Source organism: Protopterus annectens, chromosome 4.part1, assembly GCF_019279795.1.
Source record: "Protopterus annectens isolate FY-2018-M chromosome 4.part1, PAN1.0, whole genome shotgun sequence".
Lineage (NCBI taxonomy): Eukaryota > Metazoa > Chordata > Ceratodontiformes > Protopteridae > Protopterus > Protopterus annectens.
In genome coordinates this window covers 573,600,665-573,620,890 of record NC_056734.1, presented here as the reverse complement: position 1 = coordinate 573,620,890, position 20,226 = coordinate 573,600,665, and the positions used below count along the sequence as shown (strand labels likewise).

The following is a 20,226-nucleotide window of genomic DNA, read 5'->3' as shown; positions in this document are numbered from 1 at the left end:
TGCATCCCTTATATGGGTCCCCTCAAATTATCTATGGAATGATCACAGTTATTCTCATTAGGGCTAATATACAATTATCAGCCATGGAATAGGTAAAACCAATCAGAAAATGTTAATTCAAGAATCAAGCACCAAAAGGGAATTGACTAAGCTTAAAAAGTCCTCCAAGTGAACCTATGTTGTGGTAGTAAATAGTTATAAAAAATTGCCCTTTTTAGATCACTAAGTGCCCCTCTCACCCTCTGCCTTCCCAGTCTTCAACAGCTTCCAGCGCCTATGAAAAGCAGTTATTTGGATAATGTGAGAAGGCCATGGTAGAGAAGGGAAATAAGAAGAGGAGCTGGTACAATGGAGGAAGTGGGAGGTCAGCAGAGGGCGCCGTGGAGCTCTTTCACCTAAAGCCATACATAACTATCGGTTATTACTGCTTATTAACAGAAGAAGACGACAGTGGTCTGGAAAGCAGACATAGGTCCAAGTGGTTAGTGCAAAGTATGTCTGGCTGGGACGTAAAGAGGGCTTTGTGACAAAAAGACTTAGTGCCCTATTGTCTACAGGCTGTGAACATCCACATCCAACCCCGACCATATATGAATGTTTCAAATTTTGAGATATAACTAGAGGATGTTGTACTGTTTTAAAACAAAAAAGGAGGTATTCATTTCACAGTGTTGTGAAATACAACACCTGCAAAATAAACCTTCAAGTCTCACTGGTTTAGGTGAAGTGATATAATAAAAAGTTGATAAAACCTTCACGCATGTAATTTAGGTTGGTAAGGTGATTGGTAACAGTGTTTGCAAAGTCTGCAGTGTGGATTGACCATGTCCCAAAAACTGTGAAATGCTTGAATAGTTATACACACTTTGCATGTTACCTTCTACAGCATCTATGGCAATAGATATTCTAAAAGTTTGCAGTGTAGTATTAAGAAAAAATACCTTTATATAAAATCTGACTAACTGAATGTCTCAGCCCATATTAAATGATCCTGCAAGGTGTTCTTCTTAGATTTTTATCAGTTTTTACTTAATGCATTTTCTCAATTATTAAACAAAATCAAAGTGAGGAGAAAATCACAGTTGTACCAGGAGTCATTTCTCATAAAGTGGGTTTGTTGGACTAGCACTATGTAATCAACAGAATACATCACCTCTTCCCATGAAAAAGATATGATATCTGAAATAGTATATTTCCAGAATTGTTTATCTTTTTAATAAATACTTCACTATGACAAGCCTTAAGATTACTTAAAGATTTTGTCTTAACTGTTAAATAAGCATGCTGATTGTAAGCATGAGCAGCGAATTTCAGTGCAACTCAGATGTGCTTTTTCCCTCATTTGCTTCCAGCAGCTCTGTTTCTGCAGCTGTGCATGTGACTTGAGCTGTGCATGTGACTTGTACACAATCAGACAAGCCCACAGGTATAAACAAATTTTTGTACCATTAGGAAGGAGTGAAGCAAATTACTAAATAAGGGATAAATATTCTCACAGTAACACAAAACTACCTGGCAAAACATATGTAGACACAACTGACAAAATGTTATGCTTTGATAAAGGCATGCTTTCTCTGCAGTGGAAACAATACAAAACAGCATGACAGCAAATCTAGTAGTGGGCTATTTACCCTACAAATTCAGTAGTGTTCGAAAGCAATCAAAGGGCAAACACAGTTGTTTCCCTTCTATCATTTCAGATACTTCATCTTAGTTTCTTTTGCAGCCTTGTATCTACCCTCCAGTTCAAGAGAACTGAGGTGTAAATAAGTAAACTAGCTGGCAATCTCAAATTTAATCTAAAAGTTATTCAAGATACTTAAAACCATTATAGACTATAACATCAAGAATAAACATTCAAGTCCTCTTGTCTTCTTTATTTCATTGTACTCATCTGTTTCATTGTTTTTGACACATAAATTTGAAGTTATAAGCTAAGTAAAGATTCAGACGTGGAAAAGATGTTAGTCACAAAATTTCTGTAAGTGCATTCAGGCGTGTATTACGTACTGTTTAGAATCCATCAAAAATTTAGACATACGGTGGTGGTGTTGCGGTAGCGTTGTCGCCTCACAGTAAGACGTTGTCCTGTTCGATTCTCAGCTAGTGCGTCTTCTGTGTAGAGACATGCGTGAATGGGCGTACCTTCGATGAAGGTTGTGCGTCAGGGCCGGCAACTCGGCACATAAAAATCTACTGCCAATCATTAGCGGACCGGAGTTCCGCTGTGGCGACCCTTAACCGAGAAAAGCCGAAAGACACACAATACATTACAACTTTTGTAAATTTACAGCTGATCACTGACACCAAAGTACTCTTCTATTAACTAGGAAGAGTGTCACCATTTTGTTTGAAAAAGAGATGGTGTCAAAGAAAATTACCTCTGGGGTCATCAGGAATGATAATAGGCGGGGCAATTTCTGGAAGCTCCTCCTCACCCGGCTGTAGGCCCTTGGCACGAAGATAACTGATGTCAAGAATGTCAGGCATATCTATGGATACATCTAGCAAGAAAATAAAGAAAAACAAGTGGTTTATATAAAAATATTAGGTCACAGAATCTTCTAGGCTGCAGCACATATCCTTCAGTGTTGAATCCATGTCAGACATCCAAAGGAAGCCCATAAGTTAAACATATTTTCTGGTATTTGGTCAGTTCCTTATGAAGTACATTTTCATAAGGTCACTGTGTTAAATTCTCAACTAATGATCTGAACTTCTGTTCATCAGACCACTGTTTTTTTTTCTTTTTTTTTGGGGGGGGGGGGTGTTCTTGCATACTAAAGTAAATATACATACCAGCAAATTAACCACATAATTTAGTGTTCATGGAAAAACAAAACTACAAATTAATTTAAAACTACTCAAAACAAGAATCATGTCTGATATTCCTGTACAATGTTCTGTAAAATAACTGTTCATATGTGGTATGAAACAGAGGGAGTTAGACTGGAAGAAATGTGAATTAGTGGTTACAGTGATATACAGTTTACAAATAACAAAAACTCTACCACCACCAATAGCAAATAAGCTAACAGGGCATTAGTGTAGACTGTGACAGACAGGCAGGAGGACTAGATTCATATGTTCCCCACAGACGACAATGATGCAGCTGCAATTAAAATATTGCAAAACATACTGGAATCTGCATCTTAGTAGCTATGCTATCAATACAGGAACATCTGTTTGCATTATTCAGGCCAGACATACGTCTGAAAATATCGTAACTCTATCTAATACATTTTGGAACTCACCTGCCAGCCTTTCCTTAGGGTTCATCTCCCAAAATGGAAATCAGAAGGCGTACCCAAGAAGTGGCACAGAACACACCTGCTTCAGAAAGTGTCAGTAGTCATCCAGCCCTCTAAGCTCACAGCTCTTTCCTACACTTCCAAATGAGGGTGGCATGCAAAGTTTTGCTGGTACACAGTATGTGATTCTATAAAAACTGGGTCTATATTATATAGCCGAAAACTTAAATTCTCGAACGCTCACATGAGCGAATATGCAGGTACTCAAAATCGCTATTGTGGGGGGCTGTGCCCCCCCCCCCCGCTAAATATATATTCCAACTCCAAGATAGTACAGTGAGGAAAGGGCAAATATCCCAATCTCCACTGTACTGTAATAAAAAAATGAATACTGAATATGTGCATTTTTGCTCATGTGAGCGCTTGAGATTTTAAGTTTTTGCCGATCTAAAGTAGTCCCTATAAAACATGCTGTAATGTCTGTCCTGTCTCCCAGATTTATCTTGTCAGGGTGCACCACATGCCTGGTAAGCATAAGGCATTGTTCATTCCCCTTTCTTACAGGAAAAAAATGAGCAGTAATATAAATGCTTGATGTTCTCCCCAACAAGTCAATCAATGAAACAAACTAACTTCTGGACCCAACACATCATTAGTGTTAAAAAAAAGCACAGCTACCACAAAAATGAGGAGCATGGTTGAAACAGTTCAGACTATAGCAGTTAAAATCATTCAAGGAACAAAGCATAAACACAAAAACACACAAACATTTAAACATATACATAGAGAGTAATTAGATTGGTAGACAAACAGATGGATATATACAAAAATCAACAAATATATAGGCAGGCAGAAAGAATAGCTAAACAGACAAAGCACCAGTACTGAATGTGCATTTCCATGGAAAATGGCACAATATGGCCAAAGTGAACATGTAATTACAAAACAGAGAGAGAAAAACACACAGACACATAGAGAGAGAGATACAGACAGACAGCTAGAGGCAATAAAAAGGTTATTTTTTTTTATTCATATACTGGTATAAAAGCAAATTCAAAAGTGCAGTACAACAGGATGGAACAGACATTTCTAATGGCTTAAACAATTCCTTATAGTGCTGCATTTAATATTAAAAAAGTGTGTGAAAATATAATCTTAGGTAAAACACTACTTTACTTTTAAAACAAAATAAAATTACCTAATAAATAAAGTACAAATAAACAGCCTACCTAATTTTTTGGGCACCCACTCAAGGCCAAAGGTAAACTTCTTTATCTGCACCACCAAGTATTCAGGAAATGAAGCAAAGTGAGATGTTCTGATTGGTGAAAACAGAGTTGAAGTAAATACAGAAAAAAAGAAAAACAGAGGGAAAATGTCAGGCATGCTTCAATGCAGCAGTACTCCAATGTCCATTAGCATGTACAAGAAACAGTTAAGAATTAAGAAATCAGTTTTCGATAAGCAGTTAGATGGCTAAATATATCACCAACTATAAAATATCACCCACTGTGAAGGAGCTAAAACCTCTGATGTATCTTTAACCTCACCCTGTGTAGTAACATGCAAGTCCAATAATGCACAGATGCATTTCCAAGGAGCAGGTCTAGAACACCAAAGAAGTTAAAGTTATTTACTTAGGTTCATGCATGCAAATAAAGCCTGAATTACTCAAATCTAAACCTGCCAGTGCTAGACATGCCAAGCTCTGTCAAAAAGTATTTTAACTGTGAAGTTAACTACTCTTACATTCTGCTAGCTTATGAAATTATGTGCTTCTTTACTGGGATTCTGCATTACATTTTTTGTAATGTTTGTTTGCTAAACAAGAATATCTTCTTTAAGGTCTACAAACTCAATAGATTGTTCTGTTGTATAAAACAGCTGCAAAGTTCACCTTGAGCAGTATCCCTTACAATGAACAAAAAACAAGATAGAAATAAAATAATTATACAGACCGTATCTCTCAGCAAAAATACTACAGGTTTTAACATTTACTTGTCATATACTTTATTTCATACTGAGCTCCATTAGGCAATAGTGTAGCTACAGTGTATAAGATCTTGAAATTTAGTGAATAATGTGACATATAAAGATATAAAATGATTTATAAAAACACTAAACACACAAACGTATACGGGTATACAACACAGAGTAAACACTGCATACACATCACTGACATTTTAAATTCATAAAGTCAGACTGCATAACGGTGAAAAATAAAATGTACATTATACTGTGATCACCCAAACTAGAGAATACACTGTACAGTGATCTTCGTACATGAAATAAAACATGAAAAACAGATCAAAGTAAAACAGATCAAAGTATTTGCACAGATGCAAACCCCCCATCTGCATCCCTCATGCCCTTACAACCATAAATATACAAACTATGGGGTCACACAACTGCGGGGGAAAGAGAAACCTTCTGATTCCCACTATATCATGATCTCCCTCTATTTCAACACATTTCAGCAGGACAGTGATCTGATTATATACTCATATGTACGTGTGTGTATACACACACACACATACACACACACAGACAATATACGAGGCGTAACTTCTGATAAATGGTTGTTTGACTACAGCCCTGCCAATTAAATTTGATTTTGCAAATATGTTTATACTTTCAATTTTTATAAAATAGACAACCTTCCCATTTGATGACTTGAAACACATTCAGTGGCATGTTTTTGTTGAAAATAAGTCCCTTGTTTGGCTGAGCTGTTTGCTGTTGGCACTACCCATAGGGAATAAGGCTAATATACTGTACTGCCCTTTCCCCGGCTGTTTTTGTGAGGTACCAACAACATTTAAACTGGGGCTATATGGACTCTGGATGAGGCAGCAAACAACCACTGCTACTGGCTCAGTCTCTGTTAGGTTCCTGAGGCAGTCTAAGAAAAGAGACTCGAAAGAATTAACCATAACATAACAGTTACGGAGCAGTAGGGAATTAGTAACCCAAAATGGTTTATACTTGGCAGCAGAGGTACTTCCAGGGACTGAAAATTTGCAAGTCTCTGCCCAACTGCCTGTGTGCACACCACAAGTGTACGTCCATGGGTACACACAAGGCAAGGCATACATAAAAGCACAGGTTTATTTTTGTGAGACAAGACAAAATAAAAAAAAAATAATAGCTCATTTGACTTTATAAATAAAAATACAGAGAACATTAGCTTGCTTTCACCAAATATTCACAGTGCTCAGTTTGCATGGCACCTACAGGACAAACGCTGTCTTTTGACAAACATGAACATCCAAGGGTGTAGGCCTCTCCCACACCCAGTTTCCATTTCTATAAGCAGGTATTTCTACAAAGCAACCAAAAGGACCAGGACCGTAAAATGGAGATAAACAGCAATACACAAAAGAAAGAAATAAAAATGCTAGATCTCAATTGCAAGAAATGTACTTAAAATTAATATAAGACACGCAATAGAGGTTTCGGGATAAACCGTTCATCAGTGTATACAATTAACCCACACGCAGCCATCGATCTTATATAATCACATGTCTGAATCAACCAATCACTAAAAGCTGATTGCATTAAAGCTATATACACTTAAAAAGACACAGTTATACACATATACATATAATTGAAAACTATACTATGTAAAAAATATTTTTAAAAGACTGTTATAAAACATTTAATTAAATACATTTCTTAATAATACCATACAAAAATTACTTAAATAAACTACAAAGAAACTACTTACAATTTCATCTATCTAAGCTTAAGAATAGGTTTAATGCTTGCCAATGCATTTAGTCCTGGGAGTTTATCTGCTTGAAGTCTCTCTATCCGTTTGTATTCAGCGACCTCCATCTTGTTAATAATATCACCTTCTCTATTATTTAACGTTACTTTTTGGACTGCTCTAAACTTGAATTAATTTATTCATTCTAAACTTGAAACTTTCTGAAACTTGAGCAAAGTGCAGAGTTGTTGAAGCACACAAGGGCAATGACAGGATCTGGAGATTCGCAGGGGTGCAAGGGTTTAAGAAATAGGTGAGAAGCATGAGCTAGGAAATAGCATTATTACAGAAAGAAAAGGTAACCAAGGTGACCAGTCCATCAGTTCCATTGAGAAGCATGAGCTAGGAAATAGCATTATTACAGAAAGAAAAGGTAACCAAGGTGACCAGTCCATCAGTTCCATTGAGAAGCATGAGCTAGGAAATAGCATTATTACAGAAAGAAAAGGTAACCAAGGTGACCAGTCCATCAGTTCCATTGTCAGGACAAGACCATGCCAAATATCCTCAGGTAGTTTCTGACAGGTAATTTTACTGAAACATGCAGATGAACATTTTCTATGCCTGTGCTGCCATCTAAAATTTTTTTTTTATAAATAAGACAACTGCTTTCACCGTTATCATTCTGAAACTGTGTGGAACAACGAGTTCAGTACTGGCCTTAATACTGTATTTTGAGAATCAGGAGGAGAATGGAATGAGAAGCCTAGATCTTGCTGAGTGGATAGTATTTAATAAACTGACTTATTTCACAGGCAATGAGCCAACAAAACCAGAGCCTGCATTACATATGTGACAGTCTGAGAGGAATGGAAGGTGGCAGTGGTTTCAGCAGGTCAGCTGGATAACTTTGAATTATTTTTCTGTAACATCAATTCATCTGCAGTTATTATATATTTTGTCAGCTTTTCTCTGACCTCTGCTTTCTTTACTGCACCTCTAGTGTCCCATTCATACCCTGGGCACATGCTTAGTGAAGATTATACCTCAATGTACCCCCTTCACCAGGTAAGTCCTCCTTTTACAAGGAGAAAGCCCCTAATGTGCTACCTGAAAATCTGAGGACCATAACTGCAATCCTCAAACTACAAATATGAACAAAGATTATATACACTAAGTCCAAGTCTGTTATCTTGGAGGATTCCTACAACTCAGAGGTAGAGTAGCTTTGTATGTACAAGGAGCAAGAATGTAAGCCACCCTGTTAAGAATTCTTGAAAGGCATAACGGCAAACGTCACAACTTACTGTTTGAATTAGTTTATTTTTTCAAAGGGTTAGGATTTGGTCTAACAGGTTTTGAACTTCTGATGGGAAACCAAGCCTCTAGGCTATCACAGCTTGGGTCAACCCATGCAAGAAGGAAAGAGCTGGTTCCATAGTATTAAGGCTGGCTGTGTCTTCCCTCGTTAAGCCCTATGTTATATTTTTGGGGTGGGGTTATGCCTTTTGCAAAGACATATCTAATGCATACATGCACACTTCCAAGCCTGCAGCACATAATCAATTAGCAAACCCTAGCAGCCTATCCCACGTATTACTCTATAGCTCCTGGGAAAACACTGAACAGTCTTGCAATGGCTCAAAATTCCCACCCTTTCCCTATGGTAGAGGTTTTTGCTATTCACCACTCAAGCTACCACCCTCCAGGTCAGCACTTTTGTTTCCTAGCTTTCTAATGGATCCCAGGTTAAAAGCAGCAATGCTGGATACGCTGAGGTTTTGTCAGTCGGCCAAAGATTTGTATACAGTTTCTTACTACTAAGGAGAGAAGCTGCATCCCAGACAGAGTGAGGACGGAGAAAAGGAGGTACAGCATAGACTTGTTCTGAAGATATCTTCCGATATTGTTCCCTCCTTGACACTAAGGCAGATAGTATAGCTGTGTAAGTTGAATTTACCATGACAGTGGATGTTCAGATTATTACTACTACAGTAGCCTTAGTTATAGGTGTTATATCCTGCCAAAGATACAAGATATATTAGCCAGCCAGCTTCCAAAGCTTCAGGGGAACCTTCCATGTGTCCAAACTGTCAAGCAGCTTGAACTGAGTTGACCAAAAAAGAAGTTTGGGCATGAAGTCCTTCAGAGCTTTCCTACCAGCAGAAAGAGGGAGGATAAGCCACGAAAGGTCTATGCTAGGAACAGCAAAACATAAATGTCCACACCCTGGCAATAAAAAAAAAACACCAAAAACAAAGGGGATGGCGAGAGGAAGGGAGTGGCTACTGCAGCAATGTTCATTGGAACACCTACTATGTTCATCATATTAATCACTGCTGCAGTAGCCTTAGCTATATGGGTAGATTACCATAGCTAACTACATTTGGTTGGTGAGTCTAGGAACACCTGGAGAATCATCCTAGCAAAGCCTGATCTGGGACTAGAGAAGAATCATGCCAACAGTGCTTAATAAACGTATGTACAGGGGACCAATTATTAGCTTTTACAATATTTCTAGAATCCAACCCTTTCCAAAAAGCCACACATGAAGCCAAGGCCATGTTAGAGAGGGCCTTGAGCATGCGTGGAATAGATTTGTTATGGTGAGTATAATAAAAGGTAAAAGCCTCAGACAACCACTTGGAAATAGTTTGTTTTAACAAAGGTTGCCCCTTCTTGTTACCTTCACAACAAATGAACAATTGATCCAAAGATCTGAAAGACTTGGTTCTATCAAGACAGAACCTGAGTTGTCTGTGGACATCTAAGATATGGAGTGTTCTTTCTCCCTCCTTTTTAGGAACAGGAAAAAAAAGAGAGATGGATAGTTTGGCCTAAAGTAAACATGGATACCACTTTAGTTATAAAACAAGGATTAGTTCTCAAATAAACCCTGTACAAATGGAAAATGAGGGAAGGATGACTTACCATAAGAGCTTGCAACTCAGATACCCTTCTTTCACAGGTCAGAGCAATCAGTAAACCTGTTTTCCATGTTAAGAACCTCAAGTCAGCCAGATTAGCTAGTTCAAATGGAGAAAGTGTTAGCTTCTCTAACAAGAAATTAAGATCCCAAGGAGGGGCCATAGTTTTTCTTGATGGATTCTTATGGAAAAAAAAAAACTTTCAAGAACATTTTGACACGAGACTGCATTGAAAGAGGAGGATCTATGGGCAGACATGCTGAAATGGCTGATAAATTAACCTTGTTAGAAGAATTAGAAAGGACACAGGATAGTAACTCACACAAATATTGTATAATATTGTAAAACTAGAGAACAACTAACCTTGAATTGGTGCTGGTTATGTTGTTGGTAACAATTGGAAAACCTTTTCCATTTGCTAATGTAGGATTCACTAGTAGTAGGCTTTCTTGCCTCCATTAGTACCCACTGTACTTCCTAAATAAAGAGGTGCCCAAAAGGCATTAAGACCTTATCATCCACGCAATCAACTGAAAAAGATTGTGCTAAGAAAATATATCCCAAGCTACTATGGTCAGTCTGCAGAAGGGGTACATCTGGTCCACCCATGCTTGTTGATGTACCAAAAGTTCCTAGTACTGTCTAAAACCACTTTGAAGAAGTTCCAGGGACCAAAGATGGTTCCGAGTTGAGTTCCTTGATCAGGGCAAGCATCTCCTAGATATTTATGTGCTTGTGTCTGTCCCAGGTGTCCCACACCCCTGTACATTTACCCCCCTGAAAGTGCTCCCCAGACAAAGTCTGAAGTGTCTGGGGTGACTAACTGCTTTGGAGCAGGTTGGAAAAATGGGAGACCTGGATTTAACGATATATGTTGCCTTCACCAAATTATTTCTCTTCTGACAAACCCTAGTAGTGGGATTTAAAAAGATAAAGGGTGTTGATGTTGAGACCAAAGGGATTTCCGATACCACTATCTATCTCATTTGGAGTATTCCCAGGGGCATCATAACAATCACTGATGCCATGAGACCCAAAATCCTGAGATATTCCCTTGAAGTGACCATAGTCTGAGGGGAAAACCTTAGTAACAGATCTAAATAGGATCTATTTTCCCTCTGGACGAAACATTCGTTGAACTGATATGTCTAGTTAACATTCCAGGAACACAATCCTGTATGAGGGAGTGAAGACTTTTGACTGTTCCCTTGGAATCCCAGCTTGGTGTAAGAGCTCTCTCACCCAAGCAGGAGATTCCTGACACATTGAAAAAGACTCTGCAAATAGAAGCAAGTAATCTAAATATGGAAAATTATGAATACTCTGCACCCTGCAAAGAACTATAACTAGAGCTAGACACTTTGTGAACACCCATAGTGCAGTGGATAGAATGTGAACTGATAATGTGATCCAGACATACAAAACCTTAATAAACATGTGAAGTCTGGATGACTAGGGATGGGATGACAAGCATCTTATAAATCTAGTGGTAACAGAAAACTTGAAAGAGGAAGAAGAGGTCACAGGTTGTGAAGAGACATCATTTTGAATTATGGCACTATCACAAAATGGTTTAGGAAAGAAATACCAGAACTGGTCTCTAAGCATTTCTTTCTTTAGCACTGGGAACAAAACAGTCTAATCTGGAGGAAGAGGAATGATCCCTTGCAAGGGAGGAATTTACTTACACTTCCATCTGTAACCTTGATGAATGACATTCAGAACCCACTTGTCTAAAGAAATCTGTTGCTAAAGAGAAAAAGGGAGATTACAATTTTCTGAAAGAAAAAGGGGGCCAGGGTGGGAGAGGGTCACAAGGTCTCTTGAACAGTCATTCAGACATACTGGACTGTCCTTGGTTTTGGGAGGTTTGAACTTTTTTAGAACTCCCTTGCCATTCCTTCTTAAAAAGAAGTTATGTACTCACCATAATGTTCCATCTGAGTTGTTGCTTTTCATTTGTCTTCAACCTGTGGGACACAGACCTGGGAAGGATCCAATTCGGCAGCATTTTCCAGCATCAGATCCAAGCTCCAAGCTCCTCCTTATAATGCCCCTGTCTCCCTCCTCCCTTCAGATTGAGTTTTCTGCCAACCATAGCATCCCAACCTGACACAATGCCTTACCCTTGGCAAAAATAACCAGCAAACTCCATAGGGAAGAACAAGTTATGCCAAAGTAAATGCTTTGTCTCTTCCAGCCAGTCAAACACACAGCCCATGTAAGGCAAGGGGAAGGAGGGAGGGACGACTGAAGACAAATGAAAAGCAACAATTCAGATGGAACATTATGATGAATACATAATTCTTTATCTGAAGTTGTTTTTATTTGCTCTTCAACCTGTGGGACAGAGTCCCCAGCTACAAAAAACCTGGGAGGCCCTCATGGAAGGATATTCCGGAGCATGGAGGAGCCAAAGGATGTCCTGCTTCTGGATAGAAGATCCAGCTTGTAATGAGAGATGAAAGTATGTAACGATACCCAGGTAGCCACAGAGCAAATATCATCCAAAAAAACTATGGACCAAAAGGCAGTTGAAGTGGCCATAGACCTAGTAGAATGCACCTTAACTTGATCTGACAGAGATACTCCTTTGGCTGAATACACAAGAACTATGCAGGGAGAGAACCAACGAGCAATGCTGACCTACGATACAGGTTTCCCTAAAAAAGGCTTAGAGTAGGAAACAAAAACTTGATCAGACTTATGAAAAGACTTTGTTCTGTGCAAGTAAAAATGTAATTGCCTGTGAACATCCAGCAGGTGCAATTTATACTCTCCCTTATACTGAAAATTCGGAAAGAAAACAGGGAAAATGATAACCTGATTAATGTTGGACTCTGAAGCCACCTTTGGAAGTAAAGAAGAATTATTGCATAAGGACACCATGTCTTTATGGAAGATCATATAAGGAGGCTTAACCGATAAGGCTTGAAGCTCTGACACTCTTTTGGCTGAAGTAATGGCAATCAGGAAGGCCGTCTTCCAAGACACAAACTGCAAATCCACAGAAGCTGCTTGTTCACTGGGGGAAGAAACTAAGACTTGGAGGAACAATGTGAGGTCCCAAGGCAGCGTTGGGTCCTTGACTGGGAGCCTAAGAAGAAAGGTACCTTTCAAAAAGGCTTTACAAAGCTTAGACAAAGCCAAAGAAGCCGGAAGTCAAATTATCTCCTACGCGGGAGTTAGATATAGCTGCCAGCTAAACTTTAACCATAGAAAAACTAGCACCCTGTTGAAAATATCAGGAACCAGGGCAGTAAAGGGGTCCATGTCACATTGAGATGACAAAATCAAAAATTTTTTCCATTTACTAGACTAAACCTTCCTAGTGGAAGATTTTATGAGCCACTACCAATATCCTCTTAACCAGAGTAGACAGCCCAGGAGTCCTAACAATCATGGGAACTGGAGCAGCCAAGCAGCAAGCTTCAGACTGGCCAGATCTGGGTGTGGAATCCCTAAGGGATGTGAAATTAGATCTGGAACAGGATCCAACGTCCAGGGAGGACACACTATATGAGACTACAGAGAAGGGAACCATACTTGGCAAGGCCAGAATGGGGCAACGAGGATGACTGTGCTCCCCAGCTGTCGAGTTTTCTGAAGGAATTTTGAAATCAGAACGAAAAACTCACTGCACTTCACACTGGAAGGAGAGCCGAAGAGATTGCAGCAAGGCTGACACCACTTTAGAAAGATCTGTTTCACTACTGAAGGATTCAGCGACCACTCGTAAGGCATCTGGATAGACCTGCTGAGCCTGTAAGCTAGAATGTTAGACCTCACTGGAATGTACGTTGCCCCCAGAAAATGGCCGCTGGAGATCTCCCACTCCCACACTCTCATGGCTTTGTGACAAAGGGGATAAGACTTGGTTCCCCCCTACTTGTTGATGTACCAGAATACAGACATGTCTGTCTCTCTGGATGGCAATCTTTCCTACGGAAAGATGGGCATGAAGAGCTTGCAACACCAAGAACACTCCCCTCATCTCCAAGATGTTGATATGCAATTGGGTCTCCAGGGAAGACCATGTGCCTTAGAATGTCCTTCCCAAGCAATGTCCCCCAACCCGAGTAGAGAGGCATCCATGGTCACTGTGCCCAATGGGACAGGGTGACCCCGATGAAGGTCTGGGAATTGAATCCACCAAAGAAGAGAATCCCTGCATGCTCAAGACAAATGAACAGGATGGGACAATGGTAGATCTAGTAATGACCACTGGACTACAAGAGTCCACTGGAGCACCATTATGTGCAACCAGGCCTTGGGCACAAGGGTGATCATGGCTGCCATGGACCCCAATGCCTGTAAGACAGATTCTGCTGGGGGAGACTGAGCTTGAAGGAAGCACAAGACATGAAGTTTGAGGACTTTGGTCTCTATGGGGTCTAATCAAGCTTCAATACAATCCAGAAGTTGAACCTCGTTCAACCGGGACTTGTTGAGATTTATGGTGATGCCCAACTGGTGGGCGGTCTGGAGAAGGGAATCCCTGGCTTGGCAGAGTCAATGCCTGCAGGGAGGGGAAAGGAGCCAATCATCCAGGTAGGGAAAGACCTGGAAGCCCTGCAGCTGCAGGTGAGCTGCTACCACCGCCATCACTTTGGTGAACACCCTGGGGGCTGTGGTGAGACCAAAGGGTAGCACTCTGAACTGGTAATAATTGGCCCCCAGCTGGAAGCGGAGGAACTTCTGAGAGCATCTGTCCATTTTGATGTGATAGTACACGTCCTGGAAGTCCACTGAGCACATACAGTCATTCTCCTGCAGGAAGTGCAGGATAATTTGGAGTGTGACCATCAGGAATTTCATCCTGGCAACTGGCAGGTTTAGGGGTGACAGATCCAGGATTCATCTTAAGTCCCCCTGTCTTCTCTGGCCCTAAAAAGTACCTGGAATAGATGCCTAATCTGGACTGGTCTGGGGAGATGGGCTGGATGACTTGTTTTTCGAGCAGTTTGGAAATTTCCACTACTGCATTCTCCCTTTGCATGGGTGGAATATCTGGGAGGTGTTTGGGAGGGAGTGGCATTTGGGTGAAGGGAATTAAATATCCTCTGGATATGATTTGCAACACCCACAGTCATCTGTGATTGACTCCCAGGCCGTTGGGTGTTGTGAAAGTCGACCCCCGAGTGCCTCCAGAGATGAGCAGCTGGGCAACCCTTCAGGGCTGCTGCATGGGTCTGTACGAGAAAGAATCCTGAGACCTTTGGTTCCTCGGACCCCCTCTGCCATGAGGGTGATGTCTTAAATCCACCTCTGCCTCTGAGGGAAAGCGAGTCCTGAGCATCCTGGCAATAACCCTGAGACTTCCAGAAACACATCTTCACCCCTCGCTGATTCCTGGAAAAGGTTCATTGAGGGGTTGAGAAATGGACTCCAATGGCAGACAAAGTCTTCCCAACCTTCTTGCTCTGGAACAATGTGCCACGTACAGTCTTTCCAAAGACAGTGGAACCATTGTACTGGGCATTTGTAAAAGACACCTTAAAGGGCTCTGAAAAGGCACATTGTTGGAGCCAGGCATGATGCCTGATAGCAACTCCTGCTCCGTCTGCTCTAGCGATGCACTCGGTAGGGTGAAGAGATAGAAGCCACACACAGGTGTTGGAGATGGAGGTCAGGGTGGCCATCTGGAAGAAAAAAAATCTTTTCCACCGCCAAAATGGACTCTGGGGCAGACTCAGCGACCTCCTAACTAGGTCTCACTGAAGCCTGATCACGTGTGCCATGTAGTTCAGTGCACAAACAGAGAATGTTGCTGAAGTGTAGACCTGCTTCCTAAAATGTACCATGGTCCTTGACTCTTGGTCTGGAGGATGAACCAAGGGGCTCTCCTGCGCAAGCTCCTTCTTCGTGGCTGCCGCCACCACTATGGTACAGACAGGGGATCCCTCCGACCAGTGCAGTTTATCTGATGGGGCACTAAGGATCTTATCAGGGCATTTTGGGATATGCTCCACCATGTCAGGCTCCTTTCACACCCGAGATGTAATGAGATCTACCAGGGGATCCACGGGAGGGGTCACCCAGGATGTACACGGTCCTGCGCCAAACGCCTCCAGGAACACCAACTCATCAGGGTTGGGTTTTGGGGCAGACCACCTCTCATGCTGGCGAAGGATCTCCATGATGTCTCCAAAGGAGACATCAACTGGAGGTGACAGGGGGAACCCTTCCCCTTCCTCCAAGTTGCTGTCCTCCATGAGACACTCCGGTGGGGAGTCTAAATATCTCCTTTTACACATGTGCTTTCGAGGAACCTACTCCGGGGGAGTATATGGGGAGGACTCGAGAACTTCAGGATGCCCCATGTGGGTATTCCCTGGAGTAGAGAAAAGACAGGCTATCCCTGAGGGGGAAGGACGGTGGAATCCGGACCAGATATAGAGGGAGCCAGGACAGACTCCAAGGACGAAAATGTTAAGGGTCTCAATGGAACTGAGAGGACCCTTCTCCACCACATCGAAGGCAGAGGGAGAATAAATCCCTAGAGCTAGGAAAATTACCTGGTCCATAATCCTGTGAGTCAACAGGAGAGCCGGAACCAAACCTCTAAGTGCCGAGACTCTGAGTGGATGGCCTGGCTCTGAAAAACTCAGAGCCTACACCACCCCTTTGGATCCAGCACCAAGGCTACAGCTCTTAGAGCTGGACAGCTCCAAGTTGGTCAGAGCCAACCTGCTCAGGGCAATGGTTACCATCAAGGTACCATCAGAGTCGACCCTTCAAAGCCGAGGGGCCTTAGACCCAAAGATTCCGAAACTGGGGAACAGATCTGAGAAGGCCTAATCAGCAAAATGGCGGACTGCATGCCTCCAGCCCCAGAGGGGGAGGGGGCAGGCAAGACTCCCATCTGAATCTGTGTGCGGATAAATCTTTTCATCATTCTGTTCAGCTTGGCTTCAGAAAGGCTGTGGGTGGACCTAGCGGAGGAGGCCATAGACACTGGTCTAGACATGTGGTGGGGGGAGGCCGCCACAGGGAAACGGTCCCAAGAAACCACCAGCTCCAGGGAGAAGCAAGGTGAACGGAGCTGAGGGCATACCTCTCAACCTTACTGAATTTCTCGTTTTTTACTGGTTTTGAGATCCAAATAATGGGTGCCACGATTCCCGAGTGGCATCCCTTAATTTCAGAATTTCCCATTTTTTTTTTTTTTTATAAATTTTTTTCCCCGTAAACAGCCTGCCAGCCTGTCGGAATTGAGCTCAAGGGCTCAACATAACATGCGAGCATTTCCAGCATGGTGGTTCCATGTGTTCCTGGAATAAACGTAGAAGGGAAGCAGGAATGGTTAAAGTGCCGAGGAGGAGGCGAGAAACTACATTTATTATGTATTCTGCTCCTGTGTGTACACGTTGCAAGGAGGTTTTTATTCTGCTGCCATGCCGTTGTTGAGCTATTCAATTTCTGCTCCCATGCCATTGTTGAGCTATTCAATCTGCTGCCATGCTGTTGTTGAGCTATTTATTCTGCTGCCATGCTGTTGTTGAGCTATTTATTCTGCTGCCATGCCGGTTGTTGAGCTATTTATTCTGCTGCCATGCTGTTGAGGTGTGTGTGTGTGTGTGTGTGTGTGTGTGTGTGTGTGTGTGTGTGTGTGTGTGTGTGTGTGTACTTCCTTATCTGATAGAACTTCGGATGTATATGTTGCATTTCGCATTGTAACTTTTTTAGTACTTACATTTTGTATCGGATATTACTGTAGTGTTTGTAATGTTATTTTATCAAAGTAGATATACTTGGTACCACAAAACCTACTCTTGGCTTCAGATAATACTGTAGCCTTATTAGCCTACAAAAATCTGGTGACTGCTTACACTGGTGAAACTAACAATTCACTTAATAGTTTGTTCAGTCACTACATGCCGCTAGGTCTGTCATTATATGTTGATGAAGATTTGGTTTAGGATAGGCATGCTTCATGAATATACCTCTTTCATATTTGTGGTCATCTCTTTAGGTTTGTTTTTTGTATTTACTATGCTGTATAGTATGTTGTCTAAAATTTTCAAGGTGAGATAAAATGAATTTAGCAGCAAATGGTGTCTATGGTCTGTTTAAAGAATACAGAGTTTGCAGCTACCAGTAATAAGCCAGAAAGCTTTATTTTCTTAAAATGCATTTGTTTATATAACAACTGTTGCTAATTCTACTATGATAGGTAAATTAGAGCTGTTATTTGCTTGACAACCATTGATTTGTTTTTGCCTCTTTTAACTTGGTATAACTATGACTTATGTCTTTAACATGGTTCATGAATGAAAAAGTTCCTGTAACCAGCCTATTTACCTAGTTATCAAATAAACAAACAAATAAATACATTTATCTGACTGGCATAATGCAAGCAACATCTAGGCAGAAAAAAGTCTCAACAATACTGTCCTCAATTACGATTGATTTTCATTTCAGCTGTGGGTGTGTGGGTGTGGGGGGGGGGTGCATTTTGTTGAGTAACCACGTGTTAAGTACCTCTTTAATGATCTTAAATTTGACATATTTTTAGAGGGTTTTGATATGCTCCTAGCCTGCCACTGTTTTTGTTTTTTTTTCCAAGTTTATCAAATACTTATTTTATTCTTTGGGTTTCTTAGAACTAATTAACTCTTTTTCTGCATTAGCACTTGGGGATAGCCTAACTTAACTGAAATTCATATAAAGTAGAGAGGTGCAGGTGGCATTTTGATGGACTTTGTAAGTCCTGGATAATAATTCTTGAAAGCGTATATAATCATGCCTGTAGTACTCCTCAAGGTGGCCTTAATTTTACCTGATCTGGGATGCTTGTGACATGTTGTCTTACACAATTTTGTATTTTTTTTTTTTTTAGAAACTTTAGCTTACTTGGTATCCTGTTTTGTGTGACCACTCCTTAATTTCTATGGGCTTACTTGTTTGCCAATAAACTGCATACTATGAACAAATATGGAAAGAGATTAGAGCAGAAGTGGATCTATTCATAACTAGAAGCAAGGAACCTTATAGAAGGCTGGATGTTATCTTCTAAAGGTATGATTCTTGTAAGAAGGAATAACTTATTTATTTAGTTGGTTGGTTATTTTTGTATTTGTTAACCATGGTAGACCACTGATCCCAAATGACCAGTTTCAGTCTCAGCCCAGGAAGGCGTTAAAGTTTCATAATTACAGGTAGAAGAGGTAAAGAGTATATAATTATATAATTGTTCTGAAAATTAAACAATTGTGTACAAAAATAGAGATAATATATATGCAATATCTGTAGTGACAGAGGCAGGAGAGCAGGTTTTAAAATAAGCATTGCATTGTTAAATACAGTTATATACAAATTAATATATCTTTTAGTAGATGGTTATATAAATGGCTGTGATTGTTTACAATAGAGACGAGTTTGAACTACTTTAGCAGTACATTAATATGACAATAGTTTTAAGAACTGAGGGATTAAAGCAGAGGGAATAAGGAAGATGTCAGTAAGTGGGAGGTTATGGCTTGATTAGGTTAGGAGAGGGCAGATAGTACACTGGAAATTTACCATTTTCAGGAAGAAGCAATTTCAAGAGAAATCTCAGCAACTTCTGATATGGCATGAACGACTTTACTGAAATGATTATTACTTGTGCAAACCCATCTGGTTCAGTGTCGGCATGCATCAGCATCTGATGATTTTAAGGAAACTGCTTCCTTTTATACTAATCTGGCTGAGATCACAAGCTCCTGGATAAGTTTAGCCAGTGCACCGTTTTGGAGAACATAAATTTGTTCTAAGATTTGCTTGGCAATATCCAGTACAAAGCTTTGAACTTAACCTTTACTATCAGTATTTTCTGGAATTTTCTACCTTAAGGTCTGTAGGACTACTGTTCTATATGCACCATAAAACTCTTCATCATGCAAGCACGTAATTTATAATGTCTTTTTTAATGTTACTGTATTTTAAAGTTCACCATGCCATGGACTGTTATTTTGTTATCCTCTGTATTTCAGCTTGTTTAAACTGCAGTGTGTGAAACTTTTGTTTTGACCAGAGCATAGAAGCTGTAGTGTGCCCAGGTCTTGGCTGAAAAAGGTTCTTGGGCCAGTTTAGCCACCTGGTTAACAAAGTAAGTAAAATAATTAAAAGAAAAATAATAAAAAGAAGTGTGTGTGTGTGTGTGTGTGTGTGTGTGTGTGTGTGTGTGTGTGTGTGTGTGTGTGTGTGTGTGTGTGTGTGTGTGTGTGTGTGTGTGTAAAATGCCCCAGTTGAATATACCTGGTGGCTATAGTTACTCAGGCTCAAATCCTCTACCTTGGGGTACAGGTAACAAGAGCCTAAAGTCCCTACCCACCACCACTTGTGAAAACTTTCC

The 20,226-nt window shown here is 40.7% G+C and overlaps 1 protein-coding gene across 3 annotated transcripts in view; it reads right to left on the bottom strand.

The window, feature by feature from the left end:
- The window catches only part of USP13 (ubiquitin specific peptidase 13), a 1,684,661-nt gene that overhangs the window by 221,371 nt on the left and 1,443,064 nt on the right, over positions 1–20,226 (bottom strand). For all 3 annotated transcript variants that reach the window (XM_044070383.1, XM_044070384.1, XM_044070385.1), the window contains exons 14-15: positions 4,481–4,569; positions 2,382–2,504 (exon numbers count right to left, since the gene is read on the bottom strand). In XM_044070383.1, coding sequence (XP_043926318.1) covers positions 2,382–2,504; positions 4,481–4,569 — 212 coding nt within the window. The remainder of the gene's footprint in view (positions 1–2,381; positions 2,505–4,480; positions 4,570–20,226) is intronic.